The 22,757-nt window shown below is 38.7% G+C and overlaps 1 protein-coding gene and 1 pseudogene across 3 annotated transcripts in view; one reads left to right on the forward strand and one right to left on the reverse strand.

The window, feature by feature from the left end:
* Positions 1–1,209: 1,209 nt before the first annotated feature.
* LOC114233423 (small nucleolar RNA SNORA48) lies at positions 1,210–1,354 on the reverse strand (annotated as a pseudogene).
* An 8,067-nt stretch (positions 1,355–9,421) lies between these two features.
* The window catches only part of LSAMP (limbic system associated membrane protein), a 631,931-nt gene continuing 618,595 nt past the window's right edge, over positions 9,422–22,757 (forward strand). For all 3 annotated transcript variants that reach the window (XM_008146624.3, XM_054713959.1, XM_008146625.3), the window contains exon 1: positions 9,422–10,040. In XM_008146624.3, coding sequence (XP_008144846.1) covers positions 9,886–10,040 — 155 coding nt within the window. In that variant the 5' untranslated portion in view covers positions 9,422–9,885. The remainder of the gene's footprint in view (positions 10,041–22,757) is intronic.

Here is a 22,757-nt window from a genome sequence, read left to right on the forward strand (position 1 = left end):
TGTGTGTGGGGGGGGGGGGGATGAGGTATGATTTAATGGGTTAAAATCATGTAGATTATTATTTTTTATTTTAATTTTAGAAGTCTTAAAGTACTTTAAAAAATTTTGGCCCAAAGGCCTTTATCTAATGTCAGTAAGAAACAAAAATTGCAAAAGGACTCTTCCATTTAAAAATGCCATTTTTACACATTTTCCCTATTAGAAAATTACTGGGTTTAGGAAACTCTTCTTGTATAAAGTTCATTATCTCTTCAGAGGTTGGTATTTACAAGTCACTCCCACATAAGTATAAATTATTTTAAGCAGCTTTGTGTTTTTTTCTGCTAAGAGAGAATGGGACTATCCATCATGAATGGAGATAACTGGAGAGTAGTATGTCAGGTGAATAGCCAGAGAGCTGTAGTAGACGGTCTATGGAGGGCATTAAGGAAGAAGAAAAGAGAGTCCCATCCCAGGCAGTCAGAAGGTGAGGAATTCCACTCCAGTTCTGCTGACACGATGTATAATACTCTGGCATCCCTGAAAATCATATCAAACCTTGCCTATGATTCTAGAGCTTCAGGTGAAATAATACCACAGCTATATTCAAACGCAATTGGAGTTGGTCTTTGCCTTATTTTCTGTTTGTCCAACTGATGTACATTTGTTTGTTTGTTTGTTTTCTTTCTTGCTTAAAAATTTAAACATAGCTATGGATTATTTTGAGGCAATGTAGATTAGCTTTAGAGAAGTAAGCATTTATTATTGGATATTTCTATTTGTACTATTACTCTGGTTTAAAAAAATCCATGATACCTCAATGTGCAACCAGCAGAGGGAGACAAGTTCAGATTATATTTCTTCTTAGAACATAGTAGATTCAGTTAAATGCTATGTGCATATATATTTTTAAAAACAAAATGAGGTTTGTATTATTGACTAATATGTCACTTGATCAATGCTATATTTACATATTGAAGTTTCAAAGAGATATGAGAAAAAGCAAAAGAAAACAGAAGGAAAAACATGGGAGAAAAATCTTGATTTTAGGGCTTAGTTTATTACAGAATTCAGAGACAACATCCTATGAAGATTGTCATATTCCTGTGACAGCTTCATGAGCATGTCCATCTGGAGGTACAGGCTATTTGGGTACCAATTTAGGAACCAACCCAGAATTCTAAAAGTAGAATTTTCAAATTTTCTTTGAAATAGCTTTTTTTTTTTTTTTAATGTGCCTCAGGCATGAAACAGCTCTGGCCACCAACACAGGCATCAAGCTAGGATGAACTAAGGACTGTACATCTGCTTTGCCCCTGATTGATATAAGAGCAACACCACCAATCAGGTGTCTCCTTGCCCATTGCCAGGGGGTTGAAATAGCTTTTTAACTCTGCTTTTCCATTTTATCAGCCTGGTCTTTGAGGGGAAAAAATATATAGAGAGAGGACTGTTGTGCCCTTTCTGCTTCTTAAACTTTTATACCCAGTTAATTGACAAGTCCCATCAGTCCCCCTGTGAAATTCCTCTAAGTCTTTGCCTTTTTTCTCTTTCCACTGTCATTGCCCTGTTGCCGGCTTTTGTCATCTCTTGCCTCTTCTGTTTCAGAAGCATTGTAACTGGTCTTCCCTGACTTTGACTTGCCCCAGTTCATCTCCACTCCATTGCCAGTTAGTTATCTTTTTTAAAACACAGGCCTGATTATGTCACTGGCTTACTAAAAACTTTTAAAAGCTCCCTTTTGCATTCAAAATAAAGCCAAACTCATTAATATGCCTGTCAAAACCCTCACTGCCCCCAACTTACAAAAAACAGTCATTTTCCATTCTAACTTTTCCCCGTCTCTACCCCCCATTCTTTCCACAACCTACCTCCACTGCTAATATAAAGTCTCCAGGCAGGAGTTAATTTCTCATCATTATTAGAAAGCAATAGTGTACATAATCAACAATCTTTATCCCTTTCTCATTATGTCACCAACAATTTTTTTAATCTTCTAATTAGTTTTTTTTTTCTTCAGTTTTCTTCTAACCTCCAATTTTCCATTGCCAAAATAATCTCCCTAAGATGTCAATATCTCACTTCACTATCTAAGGTAGCCTCTGTGAGATGATAAGTATGATTCTTCATGCAGGAATTTAGGATTCTCAATTATGCAGTCTCTCCTCCAACCTTCTCTCTCTCCTCCCCACTGCTAGTCAGGTAAGTCTTCATCCAGTTTCATTGTTTCAGGCTGGGTCTCATGATTATGCTTTATATCCTTTGCATAAGATGTTGCCTTTTTCCATTGTCCTTTTACATATCTTCTATTGGCTTCAAGAAATCTCTTTTTTGATTACCTTTTCTAAACTACCTTTATGTTTTGGTTCTGCTTCTTTCTAATTTAGTCCTCAATCACTCGCCCATATTATTATCTGTCTCATGTGCATTCATCTTACGCCTCCATCTTGTTATTGAGCTCCTGTATTCCTAAGAACAAGTACTCTGGATTTAATTATTTTGTAGTACTGCTCAGCAACAGAGAGGTTTGGGCATATGTGTTGATTAATTGTGGTTCCGCTCCATGATGGAGAGCAGGTTTGAAATTCCTGCCCTATAATTGTACAAAGATGATGTTTGGTCCCTCTTGAAGAGGGCCTTTGAATGACATACTCCTCATTAGATTTATTGAGGTCAGGGTGTCAATTTTGTACCTGATTGTTCCCCCAGAGCTTAGTACAGTGCCTGTCATATGCTAAGTCTCAAAAATACTGATTATTTGAAGGAATTGTTTTATATGGTAACATGAGACACGTTTTTGAGTCCTCTTTCTCTTATGTAGACAATGCTCCTACATTCATGACTAAGAGAAAAGAGGGCTAGAAATAGGAACGGGAGATACTTTTAAGCAGGCAAACTTTGGGACCCTTTGAGTAATATGATGAGCTAACAATAGATTTGTGCTGAAACTCAATATTGTCAGTAAACTATTGAGAAAACATATTAGTGTTATTTACATAATTTATAGCCTCACAATATGTAAGTAGGCATGCTATTTAGATTTACCAGGATAATTACTGCCTGCTAAATAAATATGTAAGAAAATATTTGGTAAATTCTAGCAATTAGTGTCAGCTCATCTTGTGAGACACTTCTTAATCTGTAACAAAGCACTTTCTTATAATTACATTTAATTAACATGTAATAAACATATTAAAGGACTAGAGGCCTGGTGCACAAAATTTGTGCATGTGGGGGCATCCCTCAGCCCAGCCTGTACCCCCTTCAACTATGTGGGCATATCAGTTTATAGAATTGTTTACCTGCTTCCTCTCTTCCTCATTTCTCTTTGGACTATTTTTTTTTTTCATGGTAGGAATCCAAGTCACTACAGTTCTGGCAGTTGGACATCCCTCAAGGAGTCCTAGATTGAAGGGGGTACAGGCTGGGCTAAGGGATGCCCCCACATGCACAAATTTTGTGCACCAGGCCTCTAGTCCTTTAATATGTAAAACTGGCAGTCGGACATCCCTCTCGCAATCTGGGACCCCTGGCTCCTAACCATTCACCTGCCTGCCTGCCTGATCACCCCTAACTGCCTCTGCTTGCCTGCCTGATTGTCCCTAACCGCCTCTGCCTGCCTGCCTGATCACCCCTTACCCCTCTGCCTGCCTGCCTGATTGCCTCTAACTGCCTCTGCCTCGGCCCCCACCACCGTGGCTTTGTCCGGAAGGACGTCTGGAAAACGTCTGGTCTATCCAGGCTAATTAGCATATTGCCCTTTTATTAGTATAGATAAGTGAAGTTATATTTGAAGAACACATTATTTTTTTCTGACTATATGGTTTAAATGGTGTTCCATTGGCATTCTGTCAACTTTTATTTGATTAAGGTTGGCTTTCTGCAAGGGAACACCAGCATTGAACTAGTACAGTAAGAAAGAATGCTGGTATGTGGAAAACATTGATCACTTGTGAGAGAACATGGGTCTTTCCATCATGAACAAGTCTAGTTAACTCAATCATCTCTCCATTTCTATTGTTGTCTCCCCCTTCCCCAATCCAAGCCTGTTACCACTGGATGACTAAGATTTTCTTCTATTTGTCTCCTTGTTTCTACTATCATTCTACAATCTATTCTCCATGTGTTATTCAGAGCAATCTTTCTAAAATGTAAATCAGATTATGCCAATTCCTTGATTAAAATATTTTATGTACCATTCAAGTCACTAGAATAAAATCTAAATTCCTTACTTTGGAATCTCTTTATTATGACCCCTCCGAAATTTCTAATTTCATCTGCTTTTTCCAACTACCTCCCACAACATACACACACAAAATCCATTTTAGGGGTATTATTCTTGTTTAGATTCCTAGTGTGTGACATACCTATTCCTGCTTCAAGGCTTTACACACGCTATTTCTTTGATCTGGAAAGGTCTTTTTACAGATACTTGCATGGCTGCCTTCTTAGATTTCAGGACATATGTTTTCCTCTCCACACTTCCAGGCCATTTTCTCTGTATCATACACATTTTTTGTCTATAACCATTACTTTCCAAAATAATCTTAATATGTATTTACTTGTTACATGTCTATTTCTGCCTCAAGAATGTAAGTTCTACCCTGGCCAGTCTGGCTCAGTTGTTGAGTGTCAACCTATGAACCAGGAAGTCACAAGTGGATTCCTGGTCAGGGCACATGCCCTAGTGATGGGCTTGATCCCCAGTGGGGGTCCTGTAGGAGGCAGCCGATCAGTAATTACCTCTCATCATTGATGTTTCTATCTCTCCCTTCCTCTCTGAGATTAAAAAAAACACATATGTTTTTTTTTTAAAGAATAGATAGTGTCTTGATTCACTACCATATCAATTAAAGTATATTGAGTGATTCAACCTATATGGGCATATCAGTTTATGGAATTGTTTACCTGCTTCCTCTCTTCCTCATTTCTCTTTGGACTATTTTTTTTTTTTCATGGTAGGAATCATAGTCACTACAGCAACCATAAAAAGAGAATATAGATATAATGACCTGATTACTTGCTTGTATTAACCTCTTGCTATAATGAGGATGCTACTACCTCCATCTTTCCAGATGTTGCAATATTCTTCCCATATGTGAGGATTAAAAAGTACAGCAGCAATGTAGATGCAGCATTAATTAGCAATAGCCACCTCTTTGTACATGGTGGGAGAGTGGGCTGTCTATAAAAGAGGAAGGTGCAAGGGCTAATGAATATGTTTAAGAAATAAGTCTTAAGCAGCTCAAGAATTAAAGATCTTTTGAAAACTTGGACAGATCTAAGCACTGATACCTACCAAAACAGAGTGAGTGAACAAAGAAGCAGGAGACCAGTATGATAACAATGAATCACAAAAGCATGAACTAAAAACAAACCATAAAAGAGCAATTTTAATTGTGCAGAGCATGGATTGAGCGTTTTGCATTGCTGAGGGTTCTATAGTAAGGATTTGAACAATATTTAATTGACTTGTAGCTGATAGATTTTGTTAGGCAGTGGGATACATGTGAATGAAGCTACTGTATTCAAAGGAGCCAAATTCCAAAGAAATTCACACAAAATAGTGCCATGCTTATGCACATAAACTGAGATACTTGAACATTGTTAAATTAGGTGAAATCATTGAGAATGTCATAGCAGGAATCCTAAGGAGAAGTATTAACAATTCTGTATTTCTGGTTCATATGGAAATTCTAATACCACTTATGAAAGTAAAGTACAGGCATGGCATTATTATGATTAAGACCTTATAACTGTAGAGATGTAGGGGGGTATATTAATAATATTATAGACAAGTTTAGCATAAAATGTAAGCTGTGTAGCTAAATTAGCTTTATATTCCAGGCTACATCTGGATTTCTTGTGAGCCTATTACCTTATAAAGCTAACAGGAGAATAAACCTTCCATGCTTCTTAGGGTGCTCAGACATTAGCCAGTCTTTGTTTTTCCCTGCAGCATTTGTCCCTGGAGAGTGCCCAAATCTTCTAAAGCCTCTTTTAGAATGGCAGTATGTTATTTTAAAGTAGTAGTTAAGATCATCTTACTTGGGCGATGATGGCTGTTTCCCATGGCTAACAGCCATACTTGCCTCACAAATAACCTGAAAGTATGTTCATTTTTGCCAGCCCTCTTGGAAAAATGTCTATAGTGGTTTACAGAAAAATAGCTTGTATAAATTTCAGTAACTCACCTACTTGTTTCTTTCTCTTGTTTCTTAGGAAAGCAAACAGAGGAGTGAATATTGGAGTGGTTTTGGGGGATGACCATTAGGATGAGATAAGTTACTTCATATATAGTGACTATTTGATTTACTAGACTTTATTAGATTCTATTAGAGGAGAGAAAACTAGGAAGGTTCCTTAAGGGACTGCAAAGGGGAAGAGTTCTGAGAGGCATAAAGTTGAAGTTGATATTACACCCACTAATAGATTTATTATTTTGGAAATGATGAGATAGCCATGTGAATGGCTTGGACAGTCAATCATTTCTTTATTCATATACTGTATATATTATAGAGTGTTCCCTCTGTGCCAAGGGTTGGGTTTAAAAGTTATATTTGAAGTACCACCTGGACGTAAATGATAAATTTTAAATAATTAACTTACATAATAAACTTCATGATTTTGAAATTGTTCAGAACTCCAGTCTGAATTATGGTACAGTCTAAATTAGAGCATTTTTAAAATGTAGTCTTTTTGTGTCTTCCAGAGCACACAGTAAGTCAATTTAGTTTAATAAAAGGTGGCAAGAATTGGACTTTATTTATTGAAAGTATTAAAAAAAACTTTAATTACATTATTTGATTTTTTTAGACAATATGTACTTATGATTTTATCCTCTTAGGAAGGTCAGGCATGTCTATTACAATTCTGATTACAATCCTGATTAACTTAATACATCCTTTTCTCAGGATGATTGTGCAGACAAGCTCCAGATCTGATTGCTTTGCTATACATTCCATATTCCCACTACTTTGGTATGAATTATTTTGTACTCTAGTATGTTAAACTTTACACTTCATCCTAGGACCAGACAAGTCCTCCCGGTGACTTGCAATTACTGGTATAGGCATTAGTCAACCACCATGCACAAATAAATCTCCTACAAATATTATGCTACCACCCCACCATACTTCCTCCTTGCCTGAAAAAACAACTTTCTCTCTTCATGCAAAACGTAGTCCTCTGATATAAGAGGATACTCTTATTCTTGATATACCTGATCCATCCCCTCAGAGACTCTAGTTACCAATGGGGTTAGAAGGTCATACCATTCATCTAGCATCATCAATGGGAATAGATGTTCTAGTAGCCCCAGTCCTTTGTGTCTTTCTTTTCTTCCTCCTGACATTGGAGACACACAAACCTCCCAAAGAAGATATTACATCTAAGCCTTTGTCTAAGCCAACCCTTCATCTCTAAACCTCAGAAGAAACCTGTGGGGATTTTTCAAGCCTTGTTGGCAATGGTGGGTGGAGGTGGGTGCTCTTTTTCCTGCAATCTTGGCAGAGACTTATATAATTTGCATCTCCACTTGGCACTTGAAGCTAATTTTCCCACTGATATTGGGAACCGCAGATTTTTCTTTTTTAATTCAGCTAACCACATAACCTTTTTTTTTTCCTGTGGAAAAATGCATTCCAAGTTTTGACCACCTGAGTTAAAATTAATGGTGAAACATCATTGGCATATTATCTTGGGACTGCTTATCAGCCCCAATATAGAACAGCTGCTCAATTTATATGAATGTAATGTATAGTACAAAGAAAAATGAACTCCATCAATCTTGAATTTTTGACAATTATGTTCCTGATCCTTCAAATTCTTAAAAAAGCAGTAGGTTTTTCTTCCCCCCTCTCATAATCTAAAATAGTGTATCTATGTTTTAAATTGATAAAATGTAGTAGATAAATTCTTTGACTATTCTGTGGAGACGAGGCAGGTGTCAGTGTAGTAAGTGCCTCCGTATGTCTTGTTTCTGGAGGGCTTGAGAAGAATTCCTAAACATTTCAGATATCCTTGGCTAATCATTTGTGTAAGTAAGAGTGGTGGCATAATACGTGTGTGTGTGTGTGTGTGTGTGTGTGTGTGTGTGTGTACTTGTATGTAATTGAATATTTAGGGAAAGATGTATAAGAAACTAGAAATATTTGTTGTTTCCGAACTGGGGAAATGGGTTGCCTAAAACAGGCATAGAAAAGATAATTACAGTTCACTCTATAGCATTCTGTACCACTTCATTTTTTGCAGCATGTGGATGTCTTAACTATTCAAATAAAATTTAAAAACAAAACTGGAGGTCATTGGCTGGTCCCTTTTGTACCCTCAGTGTCCGTTCTGAGGGAGATGTCTAATAAACACTTTGAGGCTCCCACAAGAGTGACTAATAGCTTTAGCCCCGGTGGCCTTATCACTTGGCTTGACTCTTTGAGTAAAAGGAATAACAAATGATGGGAAACTGTCTGCCATTTACTGGAGTGCTGTACGCAGCCTTAATGTCACCCTGTAAATGACAAGCCTTCTGATACAAATTGCCTTCCTCGCTTATGAACATTTCAAGAAGAAAGTGCCAGTAGATACTTGGGTAGCCACAGCAGCATGAAGTTGAAACAATCATCCTTAATACTGTCCTTCCTGTGTGGGACTGCATGAGGGTTTCCTGGAGAGTGAGGTTGATTTAGGGATCAGGGATCAGCTGCTGAGGCTGGCCCGTGGAAAAGACAAACCAAGCATTCACACCCCAGACCACTCAATACCAGCATTGTCTCCAATCCATCTTTCATAAGGGGGCTCCAAGAGGGGGAGGGGATAAGGGAAGGAGAGAAAAGAAACCTTTTTAATCCTGTAAGTGAAAAGGCAGGAGAGAGGCAAGGAGGAACAAGATATGAGCATGAAAAGTCAGTTGCCAGGAATGTTTAACTTTGAAATCAACTTTGGCTTTTAATTTCAGCCTCCGTTGTCAAGTTTATTCTCTGTTTTACATTCCTCATCCCATCTTTCAGCACAAGTCCCCCTCGACCCCCCATGCTTTCCTGCCCTTCTCTGTTTCACTCCCTTCCTCTGTCAAGGTTTGCCTTCTCTTCTTCTCATCTCCTTTTCCTCCTTTTCCCACTCTCCCTCTCCTTTCTTTTATAGCCTGAGTCTCTCTCCTTGTCCCTTTCTCTTGCACAGTATCTCCAAGCCCTGTTCCCTCTTCTTAAGGAAATCAGCCAGACCTCGAATGGAGCTGTTGTCCTGACAACCTAAAGGTGCATCAGGCTCCCATTGAGGCTGGCGCTGCTGAAGCGGGCAGTTGTGCGAAGCAAGGGGCCACGCCAAGGGGCGGGCAGTGGGAGTGACGTGGAGGGGCTGTTGAAATCTGTGGGGGCAGGGGGAGGTGCTGAGCCCAGAGAGGGAGGGACTGGAGAGAGAAACAGGAAAGGGAGGAGGGGGGGGGGGAGAGAGGCTCTGGGCTGCCGCCGCCGCTGTGTGGGTTTCTTTACACTCCCTGCTGCCACCCGCCCGCCCGGGAAAGTGGGTTACAGCGGGAAGGAGCTCAACTCAGACAGACACTGGCAAAGGAGCATCCAGCTCCGAATAGACTGGAGAACACCCTCCGCTGGCAGCCTTCTCTTCATCTTTTCTAGAGGGCTTTATATTTGTACTCTCGCTCTCTTTTGAAATTTTTGTTCCTTTTGACTTTCACCCCCTTTGCTTGGGTTTTATGAGTGCTTTGTTAAGTCTTCGAGGGAAAAGAGACTGAGGAGGGAGAGGGACAGAGAGAGGCAAAGTGGAAAGGACCACAAACTGGCCGAGCCATTCCGCCTTTGCTGTTGATGAAAGCCCTCTGTTGGTGAAGCCCCCTCGGCTCAGCAGCGCGCGCGCACCCTCCACAGTCCAGGACCCTCACCTCGCGTGGCCACCATGGTCGGCAGAGTTCAGCCTGATCGGAAACAGTTGCCGCTGGTCCTACTGAGATTGCTCTGCCTTCTTCCCACAGGACTGCCTGTTCGCAGCGTGGATTTTAATCGAGGCACGGACAACATCACCGTGAGGCAGGGGGACACGGCCATCCTCAGGTAGGGCTGGCTTTCCGGCAACTTTTCTACTGTGTGTGTGTGTGTGTGTGTGTGTGTGTGTGTGTGTGTGTGTGTTGTGTGTGCGCCCGTGTCTGTGTGATCTCCTTGAACTCCAGCTCCTCATGCTGCAGGCGTGTGTGTGTGTGTGTGTGTGTGTGTGTGTGTGTCCCTGTGTGTGTGTGTGCCTTTCACTGACTGGCCGAGGTATCTGCCAACAAATTTCAAGGGAATTCCTTGGTCCCTACCAAGGACCAGGAGGGTTGGTTAACTGTTGTTTGGTTCTGAGGACCTTGTTTCTCTCACCAAGGAAGGCTGGCTTCCCCTCCGGTGTTAATGACTTCTGGACAGGATTCTTGCTTTTGCAATTGCAGATGCTTTGCGCTTCAGAGTTTTGTTGGGGTTCCTTAATTGGAAAAGAAGAGTTGTTGAATTATGGCTCTGAGAGAGTGGTACACAGTACTGCATTCTCTGTGGTGTGGATGCGCGCGCACGCGCGCACACACGTGTGTGTGTGTGTGTGTGTGTGTGTGTGTGTAAGCACATCAGGGCTCCCCTCCGCTCAGCAGGAGTCCTATAGGATACTTGATGTAAGCATCTTCTAATTGACATTGAGGCAATAAATCAATCTTAGAACTTTGGTTAATTACTGAGCCTTTTTCTGGAATGTGGATAGAAATCAACAAAAGAATAAAGAGATGAACAAGGAGAAAATAATAGAACGTGCCAAATTGCAGATATTTAAGAATAGGAGTGTTAAGCACAGAGGTTAGGGGAGAATTAACCTGGCATGAAATTGGTATTTCAAGTTGGTTACTGACCTCCAAGTCTTATCGCTGTGCAGCTCTGCCAAACTCTGAAATATAACTTGGGATTGAAAGGAAGAGTCCCAAATCCTTGGTAGTTTGACCCCTGTAAGGGACAGTGAGCTAGAGAAACTCGAATAGAACCTAACCGTAATTCTAGTTCTAAAAAGCTTCAAGCTTCTTTTTATGTATTTCTCTTCTTTCTAACCCCCTACACGTCCTGTACATACCCCTTGTCCTTTTTCCTAGCTTTCCTTGAATTTCCATCAGATTCTAACAAAAATTTTTAAAAAAGAAGGAAAAGAATGAAAGAAACGGTTCTCCTTAGAGAGCCTTTAAAATCTCATTTCCTCCAAATAAAATGACCCAGTGTCAGTTTGTCTATCTAGCTAATGTTGCTTGTTGTGGCAATAAAAACCCCAGTATACAATAGCAAATAAACCTCTAATCTGTGTGCAAGGAGCTGATAGTGCATAAACCCTGGGGCATCAGGGAGCAGTTCTGTAGCAGAGCTGCCTACAGCAGCAAAGTTTTCTTTCCTTTTCTCAGAAATAAATTTGGTTGGCTGTCACAGTCCTGCTTTGGGATCTCTAGCCTTGTTAGAGAGGAGTGTGTGTGTGTGTGTGTGTGTGTGTGTGTGTGTGTGTGTGTATGTGTTGCTGCAGATGTAAAAACTCAAGAATTCCTAATGTGTAAGTACTCCTTCATTTCCTGAGCATTGGATGATTATGAATCCCAAAGATCCTACTATCCAAAGCAGATTTTCTCTTCCAGCTCTCCAGCCTTGTAAACCTGCCTGCATGATTTATCCACATGGAGTAATAAGATTTATAGAGTAATTTATCTGTTTGCAGAGGGATTTGGACATGATGCAGATAATGTTTTTCCAAACACATAAGCATGCTGTCTTCACTGCTGGCTTTATACTCCCTGACAACATTAACCCTTTGCTAATGAAGCAGTGTGTATAAATGTATGTCATCCCTAGAAATATTTTTTCACTGATTATAAGACTGAGTATGGGAGAAGTGAATTCCCTGGATGTCTAAGTTTTTATTTAAATGTGCACGAACTTTGTAAGGTCTTCCTACATCAGCAACACCTATATCCTGAGCTATTGATAGCAAAGAGTTAGATATGCCTTGAAATGTTAATTCAGAAAGAAAAAGGAATTCTTATACTTCCATATACTATATGCATAGAGACATTATGTGTCTATGAGAACCAATCTCATTACATACATATCTATATGTAGTATACACTTTGCTTTTGTGTGTCTACAGCTCAAAATAAATGGAGGTTTTAAGCTGTACACTTTAGTAGACATTACAGTGTGAACTGGGGGTAGTGAGAAAAGAGAATAAATATAGAAGCAGTTATTCCCGGGAAAAGGGAAGATAGACTCACAGAGCATGCAAAGTAGGCACCTGTGTGAGTCTGTTGCTTCCCCAGACCTCTCACCTCATGTGCCCTCCTTTCTATTTCCCTTGCCTTGGACAAGGCTTTATTTCTGGGTTGGTGGAGCTTGATCAGAAGTAAAGAGAGAGAGAGAGAGAGAGAGAGAGAGAGAGAGAGAGAGAGAGAGAGAGTTCCCTTTGTTTTTTCAGCTGACCTTGTTCTCAATCTCTTTAACTGAATCCAGTAAGCTTTGTGGGTCAGTTTCCTGGTGAAGAATGGTACTCTTGCTTTCTGTTTACAAGTACAGCCTGGGAAAAGCTTGCTTCTACTTTGTGACATTTTACTGAGAGCATGCGCTTCCAGGGAGGAGAGGAAGGAGAAATTGATTCATTGGAAGCCACAGTGGATGTTTGACACTGTGAAAGTGAAGTGGCGAGTGGGGGGCGGCGGGGGGGATCCTCCCTCATATAGTGTGTGGCCCTGAATAATCTGAAATGGCATCAGGAGGCCAGGGTGGTTGGTCATTCTGGTGGCCCAATGTCAGAAGGTTGGCCAACGGTGTCCCTAAAACATTTAGCTTTACTACCTTATGTCCATTAAACAAATGTTTCTTTTGTGAATTGATGCTCAATTTTGTATAATTATGCTATTTGATGTAAATATTCATCTTGCTAGGAAAATGTACACTAGTCTTGGGGTCTTGTTCTGTACTTTCTATCTTTTGGAGGGGAAAAAAAAAGTATAGAATGAAGGTAACAAAACCAGATGGAAAGAGAGATACCCTCATGTATGTAAATCTAACCTTGTTGTTTCCCAGAGAAGATTGTAAAACTTTATTGAGTCCTTTATGAGATTATTCAAGAGCTGAGGAAAACCACAACACCATCCTTCATCTCAAAGGCAAAGAATCAAAACAGTAGCACCTGGGGATACTTCCAAGGCTTTCTGAATCAGCATTTGTGTTTGTATTTGTATGAGCAGTGAAGTATGAAATGCACTTATTCACAGGACTTCATTTGTGGGGAGTCTCGGGTTTATTTTTCGGAACAAAGCCCACCTGCCTCACTGCCACCCCCTATCAGCATAGGAGTTCATCAGTTACTGGATGAGATTCTACTACTAATCTTTCCAACCCTCTCTCCTTGCACTCAGGCACCCATGCAGATTTGCACAAAGTCATATTGCATGCAAGGATAGATCCAAAATTGAGTCCACATCTTCTGAGTCTTCCAAATTAACAGGCAGGACATTCAGAAAAGAACAAGGCAAATGGCTGTAAGCCCTCAGTAATGGTCTGAAGGGAAGAGCTTTCTAAGGCTCAGGTAATGACCGTGAAGGGACCAACACATATTTGGGCAACCTCTTATCAGATGAGTCACAGACCATTTTACAAATGCAGATTGTGATCATTTGTTTTTCTGTAAGTACCAAACGCATAACACACACACACACACACACACACACACACACACACACACACACACACACCACATATTAAGGTGATTTCTCTGTTCTATGTAATTTGACTTTGAATGAATTATTTATAGAATTGTGGTACAAACCATGAAAAGTGACGGACTCCTCCACAAAATTAGTTGGTAAAGTTTAAACATTGTGTTTCTTTAAGCTGGTTCTACATAATAGCAAACTCAAGCAAAAAAAAGATTAGTGCACTTTGCTGTGGTCTCTGAGGTTGCCCAAATATGTGTTGGTCCCTTCACGGTCATTACCTGAGCCTTAGAAAGGTCTTCCCTTCAGACCATTACTGAGGGCTTACAGCCATTTGCCTTGTTCTTTTCTGAATGTCCTGCCTGTTAATTTGGAAGACTCAGAAGATGTGGACTCAATTTTGGATCTATCCTTGCATGCAATATGACTTTGAGCAAATCCCTTAAATGTTTTGAGCTTTAGTTTCTTTTATAAAGTGTTTGAATTATCTATTTTAGTTACTCTATGGGGTTGTTTAAGGAAGCTCATAAGAAGTAAAGTAGGAAAGTTTAAATATTAGTGGTTTTCCAACCATATGCAGCCAACTTTGTTCAGACTTTAGGCAATTTTTTTTTTTTTTTAAATCAGTGTTCTTAGTCTTGAAGGTGTACCAAAGTTATATGGAGTTCTTGTTAAAACAAAAGTGACTTGGCTCCTATTTTCAGAGTTTCTGGTAGGGTCTGAGATTTGCATTTCTAAGAAATTCTTAGATGCTGCTGATGCTGCAGGGCTGGGCCTCACAGCTTGGGAACCTCTGACCCCTGCTACTACAAGTATGTTCTGCAGATGGGCATCTGAAGTATCTCATAGTCGCCTATTAAAATCCAAAACCTTGAGGTCTATCCAAGACCTATAAATCAGAATCTACATTTAACAAGATCCCCAAATGAATCATAAGCACATTAAAGTTGGAGAAGTACTGCTTTAGACAGTTCACAACCATGTACATTACAATCATCTGGGGACCTTAAAAACACTGAATCCACACATTCTCTACTCTCAGGAATTCTGATTTAATTAGGTTAGGGCAGGGCCTGGGCATAGGTATTTACAAAAATGATTCTGTGATGTACACAATGTTGAGAACCACTGTGTTCTCATTGTTTGAGGAATAACAATCCATTGCGGGCCAGCATTTAATAGCCATGTAGTGAAAAATTGGAGTTGTGTTATATGGCTTGAAATAGGTCAACAGCAAAGATGTAAAATTTCAGTTGGGAGAGAGAAAAGAGATTGTCATAGATCTATTTCTTTACCACATGATCTCCTACTACATTGTCATGGAAAATGGGGAGACATTATTTTAATACTAGTGGCCTGGTGCACAGATTCGTGCACATTGAAAGGAAATTAATTAGAAGAAAGATTCGTGCGGTAATTACATTACTGCAGAAAATTACATGTCAAAATAGTATATATAATATAGTATTATAAAATTAAAACACAAAATATTTTAATATCGCTATTTGCCCTTTCTCTATAATAGAAGTGTCAGAGATGAAATAAAATGAGTAAAATGTATATGGAAATAATATATAAATTGATTAATAAATAAACAATATTCTGTTGATGATGTCTCTTTCTTTCGGCTTCTGAGGTATGTTGCTCCAATAGTTGGTCTTCATATACATTCTGGCATCGCATGAGATTGGCAGCAGTGAGAGCTTTATATGTATAGTGCATGCACGAGTCAACTTTATTTTTAAATTGCCAGTGTGCGTCATATGTACCAGCTGGCCGGTCGGTCGGTCGGTCGGTCGGTTGGTCAGACGGATGAACAGTTGGTTACTTAGCCTTTTATATGCATAGGTGGATCCAATTTAAGTAATACCTATTGAAATAACAAGACATTTGATTTTTTGTCGTTTATTGTCTTGTGTTCTGTCTTTCATTTATATTAGGCAAGACATGAAAACAGTTCTAGGTATTTTTAATGCAATCCCAAGAAAAATACCTTCATTATTAACTTATGTAAACAGGCTTAATTGTGTGCACTTCTGTTTTCATATATAATTTATAAGATAATAAATATTATAAACTATAATAACTAATATATTTGTAGAATTCATCTCAACGTTTACATGGTGATCAGTCTTTCACTGAAACTTAAAGACAAGTCTGTGTCTTAGGTAAAAACTTTCACCAGCAGTACAGTATGTTCAGAATGCTCAATAAATACACTGAAGATCAAGATCTAAATAACTTGAAATAGTCTGATCTATTAAATGAAGATAACTGACAATTACTTGGCCTACTAATTAAGCTATTTTATGATTAAATGAGATACTATATATCCAAATATTTTGTAAACTGTGAAATGCTATAAAATGAGATTATCATTGTATTAATAGTAGGAAATAACTTAGGAAATTAGAAATTTTTAAATAAAATGAGCTTTTAATTTTTATTTCTAGGGTAAAGATTGGTCACTAGATTTTTTTTTTTTTTCATTTAATTTCAATACCTTGAAAGTCAAACCTATCTTAGAATAGAATTGAATTTTTTACTAGGATTACAGGGCAAGTGAAACCTTTTTTTGATAGGTAGTTACCTGTAATCAAAACATAATCCCATATTAATGAATAATTAATCTACATACACACACACACACAAAAAAAAAAAAATGTGCTGCAGATTTTGTTACTTACTCTGGGACAAACTTGAAGAAATTTAGAGTAAGGAAAGACCTTGGGTATTACACAGTTCACCATTTAATTTGAAAGTGATGTGACTGAGAAGAGAAAAATGTAGTTGGTTGTCCAAAGATTTGGGTGACCATTTGAGAACTAGAATTCATATCTCCTAATTACCATTATGAACTTTGATATGACCTTCCTGGTTTTCATGCTATCTCATGATGAGCTGTTTTTAACCCAAAATGATGCTAAAAAATTCTCTCCCCCTCTTCTCTTCCTTACTCTCCCCTCCCTTCTTTTCATTCCTCTTCATGAGTCCCCTCCCCTTCTCTTATCTCCTCTCTAGTCTCTTTTCCTTTGTTTCCCCTTCTCTTCCTCCTCTACCCTTCTTCCCACCCCCCTCTCTTATCTCTTACCTTCTCTCTCTCCTCCCTTTCTCATCCCAACAAATCAAAGCTGACATAACCTGTGGAGGATCATCTAGCTAGTGCAAGTCAAGAAGGAATTTTGCAGGAAATGCTTCATGTTTCACATATTTTCTATCTATATTAACCAATTGGATTTTCTTTCCTTTACTTGCAGGCTCCATGTTATCATATTCTCAAAGCCATTTTTGGCAGAATCTATGAAACTTTGTCTTAAACTTTGTCTTCTTTTTGCTTCTGGTAGTCTGCCTATTATTCAGGTTTTTATCTGAATTCTTAGCTTTCCCCTAAATCTTATTGCCATCTTATTGTTACATATGACCTTCTGCCTGGTTAAGTTTCCTGCTACTTGTCCTTATTACAGACCATGATTCAAATGGCTGCAGTGAGATTGCAGTTCAGGTCTCTGCCTTCAGTTGCAGGCTAGTCTTTGCACAATCTCAGGCGTTACTCTACACCTGGTGGTCATTGTAGGTCATAGTGAAAATCCTTTGAGAACAGTAGATTTCCTCCCCCCCTCCCCCCTAATTTGCACAGAATTCACTTTGGGCTAACAGTAGTCTTGTGGTGTTAAACTGGGAGGAACTGGACAGAGATCCAGACCCCTCTCCTGGGATGGTGGAGCCACTGTGTGATGAGCCCTTCTGCAGGTGCCTGGGGTTTTCTGGGGTGGCATGCAGAACAAGGTCTCATGAAAATTTCTTAGCAGTTGAGCGGTGGAGCCAAGGGAGGTCCAATATGTTACAGCAAGAAAAGGGCAGAGCACAGTAAGGGAAATAGCAGGTCAGCAACTCTCAGTGAGCCCCACAGGGAGGCCTGTCAGATCTCAGTAGAGACTTAGGCACAAGGCTGGGGATCAGAGAAGGAGGAGAGTCCTTGGGACAAGGGCTGGCTTAACCAGGACAGAGCCTTCAGGAATAAGGGACTCATGCCCCAGACATACTCTTAAAATAGGTAACTTAGTGAAGGATAACATGAATCTCTGTATCAAAACTATTGTCAACAAAGGATGACATAGATATGAATCTCAGAGTACTAAGCTCCATCTTTTAAAACTCTTGCTATGTAAGTTCAGGATTATAAAACCTGGTCCAGCTAGGTGGGGAAAAGATGGAGGCAAAGGTCCAAAATGAAGTGAGAATTTGGCACTACTTGCCTCTCCCTGCTTTAGGTACTTTACAGGATTACATATTTAGCCTACTTAGAACTTCCAAGATTCCATATAGTTAGCAGAACCATGGACCTGACTATCTCAGGCCTGTTGTGTTCCAATATCAATCTAGAAATGGGACCAGATCCTTCAAAGCTTCTCATCATCCACAGCATAAAATCAAAGCTTCTTCTACTGGCTAACTCTTCATGACCTGCTACCTCATTGCATTTACTAATTCAGAACCACTTACAGTTTCTGCTCATGAACATGTGAATGTGTGTACACAGCAGTGCTGGTTCTTACCTTAGTTCACGTTGATCTCCCTGTCTGGAGCCTCCTTTCCTCCCTCATGAAATCCCGCCCCCTCCCACTACACTTCTTTGCTAGGTTACCCCCTTGCTGTTCCTTCCAGGTTCAAGGCTAGTTCTGGTATTTCTGATATTAGGAAATCTTTTCTAATTCTCCCATACTGGGCTAAGTCCTCCATATATTATTGCTGATTATATATATATATGTGTGTGTGTGTGTGTGTATGTATGTGTGTGTGTGTATATATATATATATATATATATATATATATACACACACACACATACACATATATATATGTGTGTGTATATATATATGTGTGTATATATATATGTGTGTGTGTGTGTATATATATATATATATACATATATATATATATATACAATCAAGTTAATTAACACAACCATCACCTCAGATAGCTGCCTTTTTTTTTTTTGTAAGTGGGTGAGAACACCCAAGATTCACTGTCCTAGCAAACTTCAAGTATACAACTCAACATAATTAACCATAGTCACCATGCTGTACATTAGATCTCCAGAATTATTCATTGTATAACTGAAAGTTTATATGCTATGACCAACATCTTCCCTTTTCCAACACCCTCAGTTCTTGGCAGCTACCATTCTACTCTCTGTTTCTATGACTTTGACTTTTTTAGACTTTACATATAAGTGAGATCATCAGTATTTCTTTCACCATTAAGCTTTTTTTTTTTTTTTTTAGCATAATGCCTTCCAGCTTCATCCACATTGCTGCAAATAACAGGGTTTTCTTATTTTTTATAGCTAAATATTATTCCATTGTGTTTCTGTGTAGGTAGGTAGGTAGATAGATAGATAGGTAGATAGATAGAAATATAGCTCACATTTTCTTTATCCATATATCCATCAGTGAATACTTGAGTTGTTTTCATATCTTGGCTATTGTGAATAATGCTACAATGAACAGGAAATGCAGCTATCTCTTTGTGACACTGATTTTGTTTCCTTCTGATATATACCCTGAATTGGGAGAGGTGGATCATATACATACCTCAATTGAGTTTTTATTATACTTAAAAAAATGTATATCCATGCTTGTCTTGCCTTAAATATACTATCAGTTCTTCAAAGGCAAGCATTTCATCTACTTTACATTTTCATCCCAGAATTTAGCTTAGTACTATAGGTGCTCAGATAAATATTTGCTCACTGAATTGAACATAGAGATATAGTCATACATAAGTCAAGCAGACCAGAAATTGGCTTATAAAAGAGGAAACAAATTCAAAGACACAAGGATGAAGCAAGATATGTCAGCGGTGAAATCAGCCAGCACTGAAGTAATTATGGGTGTGTAGTTGAAGAAGGCAAAGTGGTAAAATCATAGATGGATTCTTTTTCTGACCACAGGTGGTGGAGGGGGCTTGGGTAGGCCCACTTTCAACATTCTCATTTCAGCTACTCTTTTCAAGCACTGATTTCCAGAGAATGAGAAAAGTAATTGGTGGAATCCGAAAGTTTTTGTCACAGCTGCCCAAACAAAGTGCGCTCCATTCTCTGATTAGCTTCGGACAAAACTAGGAGTGACCCAGTGCACCTGAAGTGGGGCATGGCCAATGTCTGTGAAGGCTCAGCATCCCAGGTAGCTCAGCTGTGAGAGAAGGAAAGCACCTTTTAGGAGCTGCAGAGTCTTTCTCCCTCTAGTGGTGGCTGTGAACTTTCAGGGACTAAGGGATTTAGGAGTTCTGTCAAGTGTCAGGATTGTTGTGCAACAGGTATATTTACTTAAATCTGTCTACTTTCTTGTGAAATAAGTCAAGGTGCAGATTGCTCTCACTCGTTTGACTCAAAACAATTATTTGTACTGACCAATGGAGCCTTCCTGGGTTTTGCAGTATAGCACACATGACCCACTCCTAGAGAAATTCAAACTTGAATGTACAGTGGACTTTGTAAAAATCCCCAATTCCCTTCTGTGTATCTTGCCATAATGCATAGGGCATTATTTATATGAGGTGATAGAAAAAATCTTGTAACTGAAGAAAAATGCAACTGGCTTCTCATACAATCATGCATGACTTCTTCCATTGTAATTTTTTGATGATGCTTTTCTATATTGAATTTTAATACTTTGACGTTATCTACAGTTAACAATATGCTATCTAAAGTTGTGCTTTAATCATGCTACTATTTGCCACACTGTTAGGGATACAAGCTAAACATGAAAGTGATGCAGTTTCACACTAAGTCACGCTTAGCCAAATGTCTACATGGGAAAACATTGAGAAAATTAATTGGTTTCCTGATTTCTAATTTTTGTGCTGCTTCAGTTACAGCCATTCTAGCATATCTACATCAAGCCGGTTTATTTTATGGGGTTTGAGTCACATATGGCTACCAATTTGTAGCTGATCTTTATCGTGAGATAACCAAAGGCTGCTGTAATCTTATGCATGTTCATAATGTAATTATAAGAGCATATCTTAAGATCAGCATTTTACATTGCTGAATCATTAACTTAGCAGAAAAAATGGATTTTCCTTTGACTCCATGACCTCTATTCTTCTATATTTTTAGACTCTAATGTGATAAACTAATATCTAGTACCATCACCATGACAAGGAACTTCCTACAGTCTGTATGATATCACTAGAGTAAATATGTTTCCACATTGAATATCAAGAGCTTTAGGCGTAAACTATTAATGGCGTAAAACTGGGAATTATCTTCTACTCTTCCAACTTCAAAATGGGTATAATTCCTATTTACATTTTAAACAAAAGAAATGTTGGTCTGATGAAATGACATTTTTGTGTATAGTTGTGTACATCAGACAAAATGCATGATGTTATAAGTGGAATGATGATATGCTCTAATTGGACAAAAAAAAAAAAAAAACAACCCTCCTACATTATCTTGTAAGGGTCAAGGTATAGAAACTTTTAAAATATTTTTTGCATTGATGCTTTGAACCTTGTATAACAGTAAAATAGAACTTAAAATCCAGTTCTTCAGAAAATAAGACTAGGTACTTATGTAGAATCTGCTATATATAAACAATTTATGTCATGAATATACATAATTATATTGTATGGGTGTGTTTGAACACATATTTTAATATTAATTTCTTCTCCACATATTTATAACTAGAGGCCCGGTGCATGAAATTCATGCACAGTGTGGGGGGGTGTCCCTTAGCCCAGCCTGTACCCTCTCTAATCTGGGACCCCTCAAGGGATGTCCAACTGCCTGTTTAGGCCTGATCCTACGGGCAGTCGGACATTCCTTTCACAATCCAGGATTGCTGGCTCCCAACTGCTTGCCTGTCTGCCTTCCTGATTGCCCCTAACTGCTTCTGCCTGCCAGCCTGATCACCCCCTAACCACTCCCCTGCCAGCCTGATTGATGCCTAACTGCTCCCCTGCCAGCCTATTTGCCCCTAACTGCCCTCCCCTGCAGGCCTGGGTCCCACCCCAACTGCCCTCCCCTGCTGACCATTGTGTGGTGGCCATCTTGTGTCCACATGGGGGCAGCCATCTTTGACCACATGGGGCAGCCATCTTGTGTGTTGGACTGATGGTCAATTTGCATATTACTATTTTATTAGATAGGATTATGTATCAAAGTGAAGACATATTTGTTCATTTTATATGTACATAAAATTTCATAAAATATGAATATCAATATAATTGTGAACTTGGGTCACAACATACTTTATAGGAACCTAATTAATTTAATTCATCAATGATGGGAATGTTTATTGCAGAAAACCAAATTTTCCAGGTAACCAAGGATGTGGACAGATACAATATGTAAAAAGCATCGTACAATAGCTTTCTTCATATGTCTTTTTTTCTTCATATGTTTTGATTAATGTGTTTTATTTTTAATTAATCATTGTTGAAGTGTTAAAATAATTTTTAAGACAGGTCAGACAGTGCTTCTTGTTTCTATTACATCTTGGCTCCAATATAGCCCCTAAAGAGCAAAATAAAATCTTATAGCTTTTTTTATTTATTTGTAGTTTAGGATACACACTAATGCTATCTTATCTAAATCAGAAATATTTTTTTTAAGCAGAGTAAATTTTTTGTATTTGGATCTCAATTCTAGGCTGAATTTCTATTTTCTTTCATCTTCAGACACCATGGGACCTAGTGCTTGTTAACAGGCATATTTAATCAAGATGAGAGACTGGCCACTGAAAGAGAAAAATATGAATTTTAATTAAATTTCAATTTGTTTGTCAAGTAAAATGATTATAATTGTGCTTTTATACCCTTTTCAATACTTAAGATCTAAGGCATGTGAGGAAATTATTAGAGTAATAAAAACAGGTTCAGCTGTAAGATTCTTATCTATCATCCCCAGGATACTGAAACAATTTGATAGCATGATCTTAGAGATACTGTTGCTGACATTTGAAACCTTGTAGAAGACAGAAGGCATTTCACAGTATTGGTGGCATACAATATCATCCTAGTTATAAATAAAATGGGGAAACTAATACTTTATCAACAACAA

This window comes from Eptesicus fuscus, chromosome 3, assembly GCF_027574615.1.
Source record: "Eptesicus fuscus isolate TK198812 chromosome 3, DD_ASM_mEF_20220401, whole genome shotgun sequence".
NCBI classification, from domain to species: domain Eukaryota; kingdom Metazoa; phylum Chordata; class Mammalia; order Chiroptera; family Vespertilionidae; genus Eptesicus; species Eptesicus fuscus.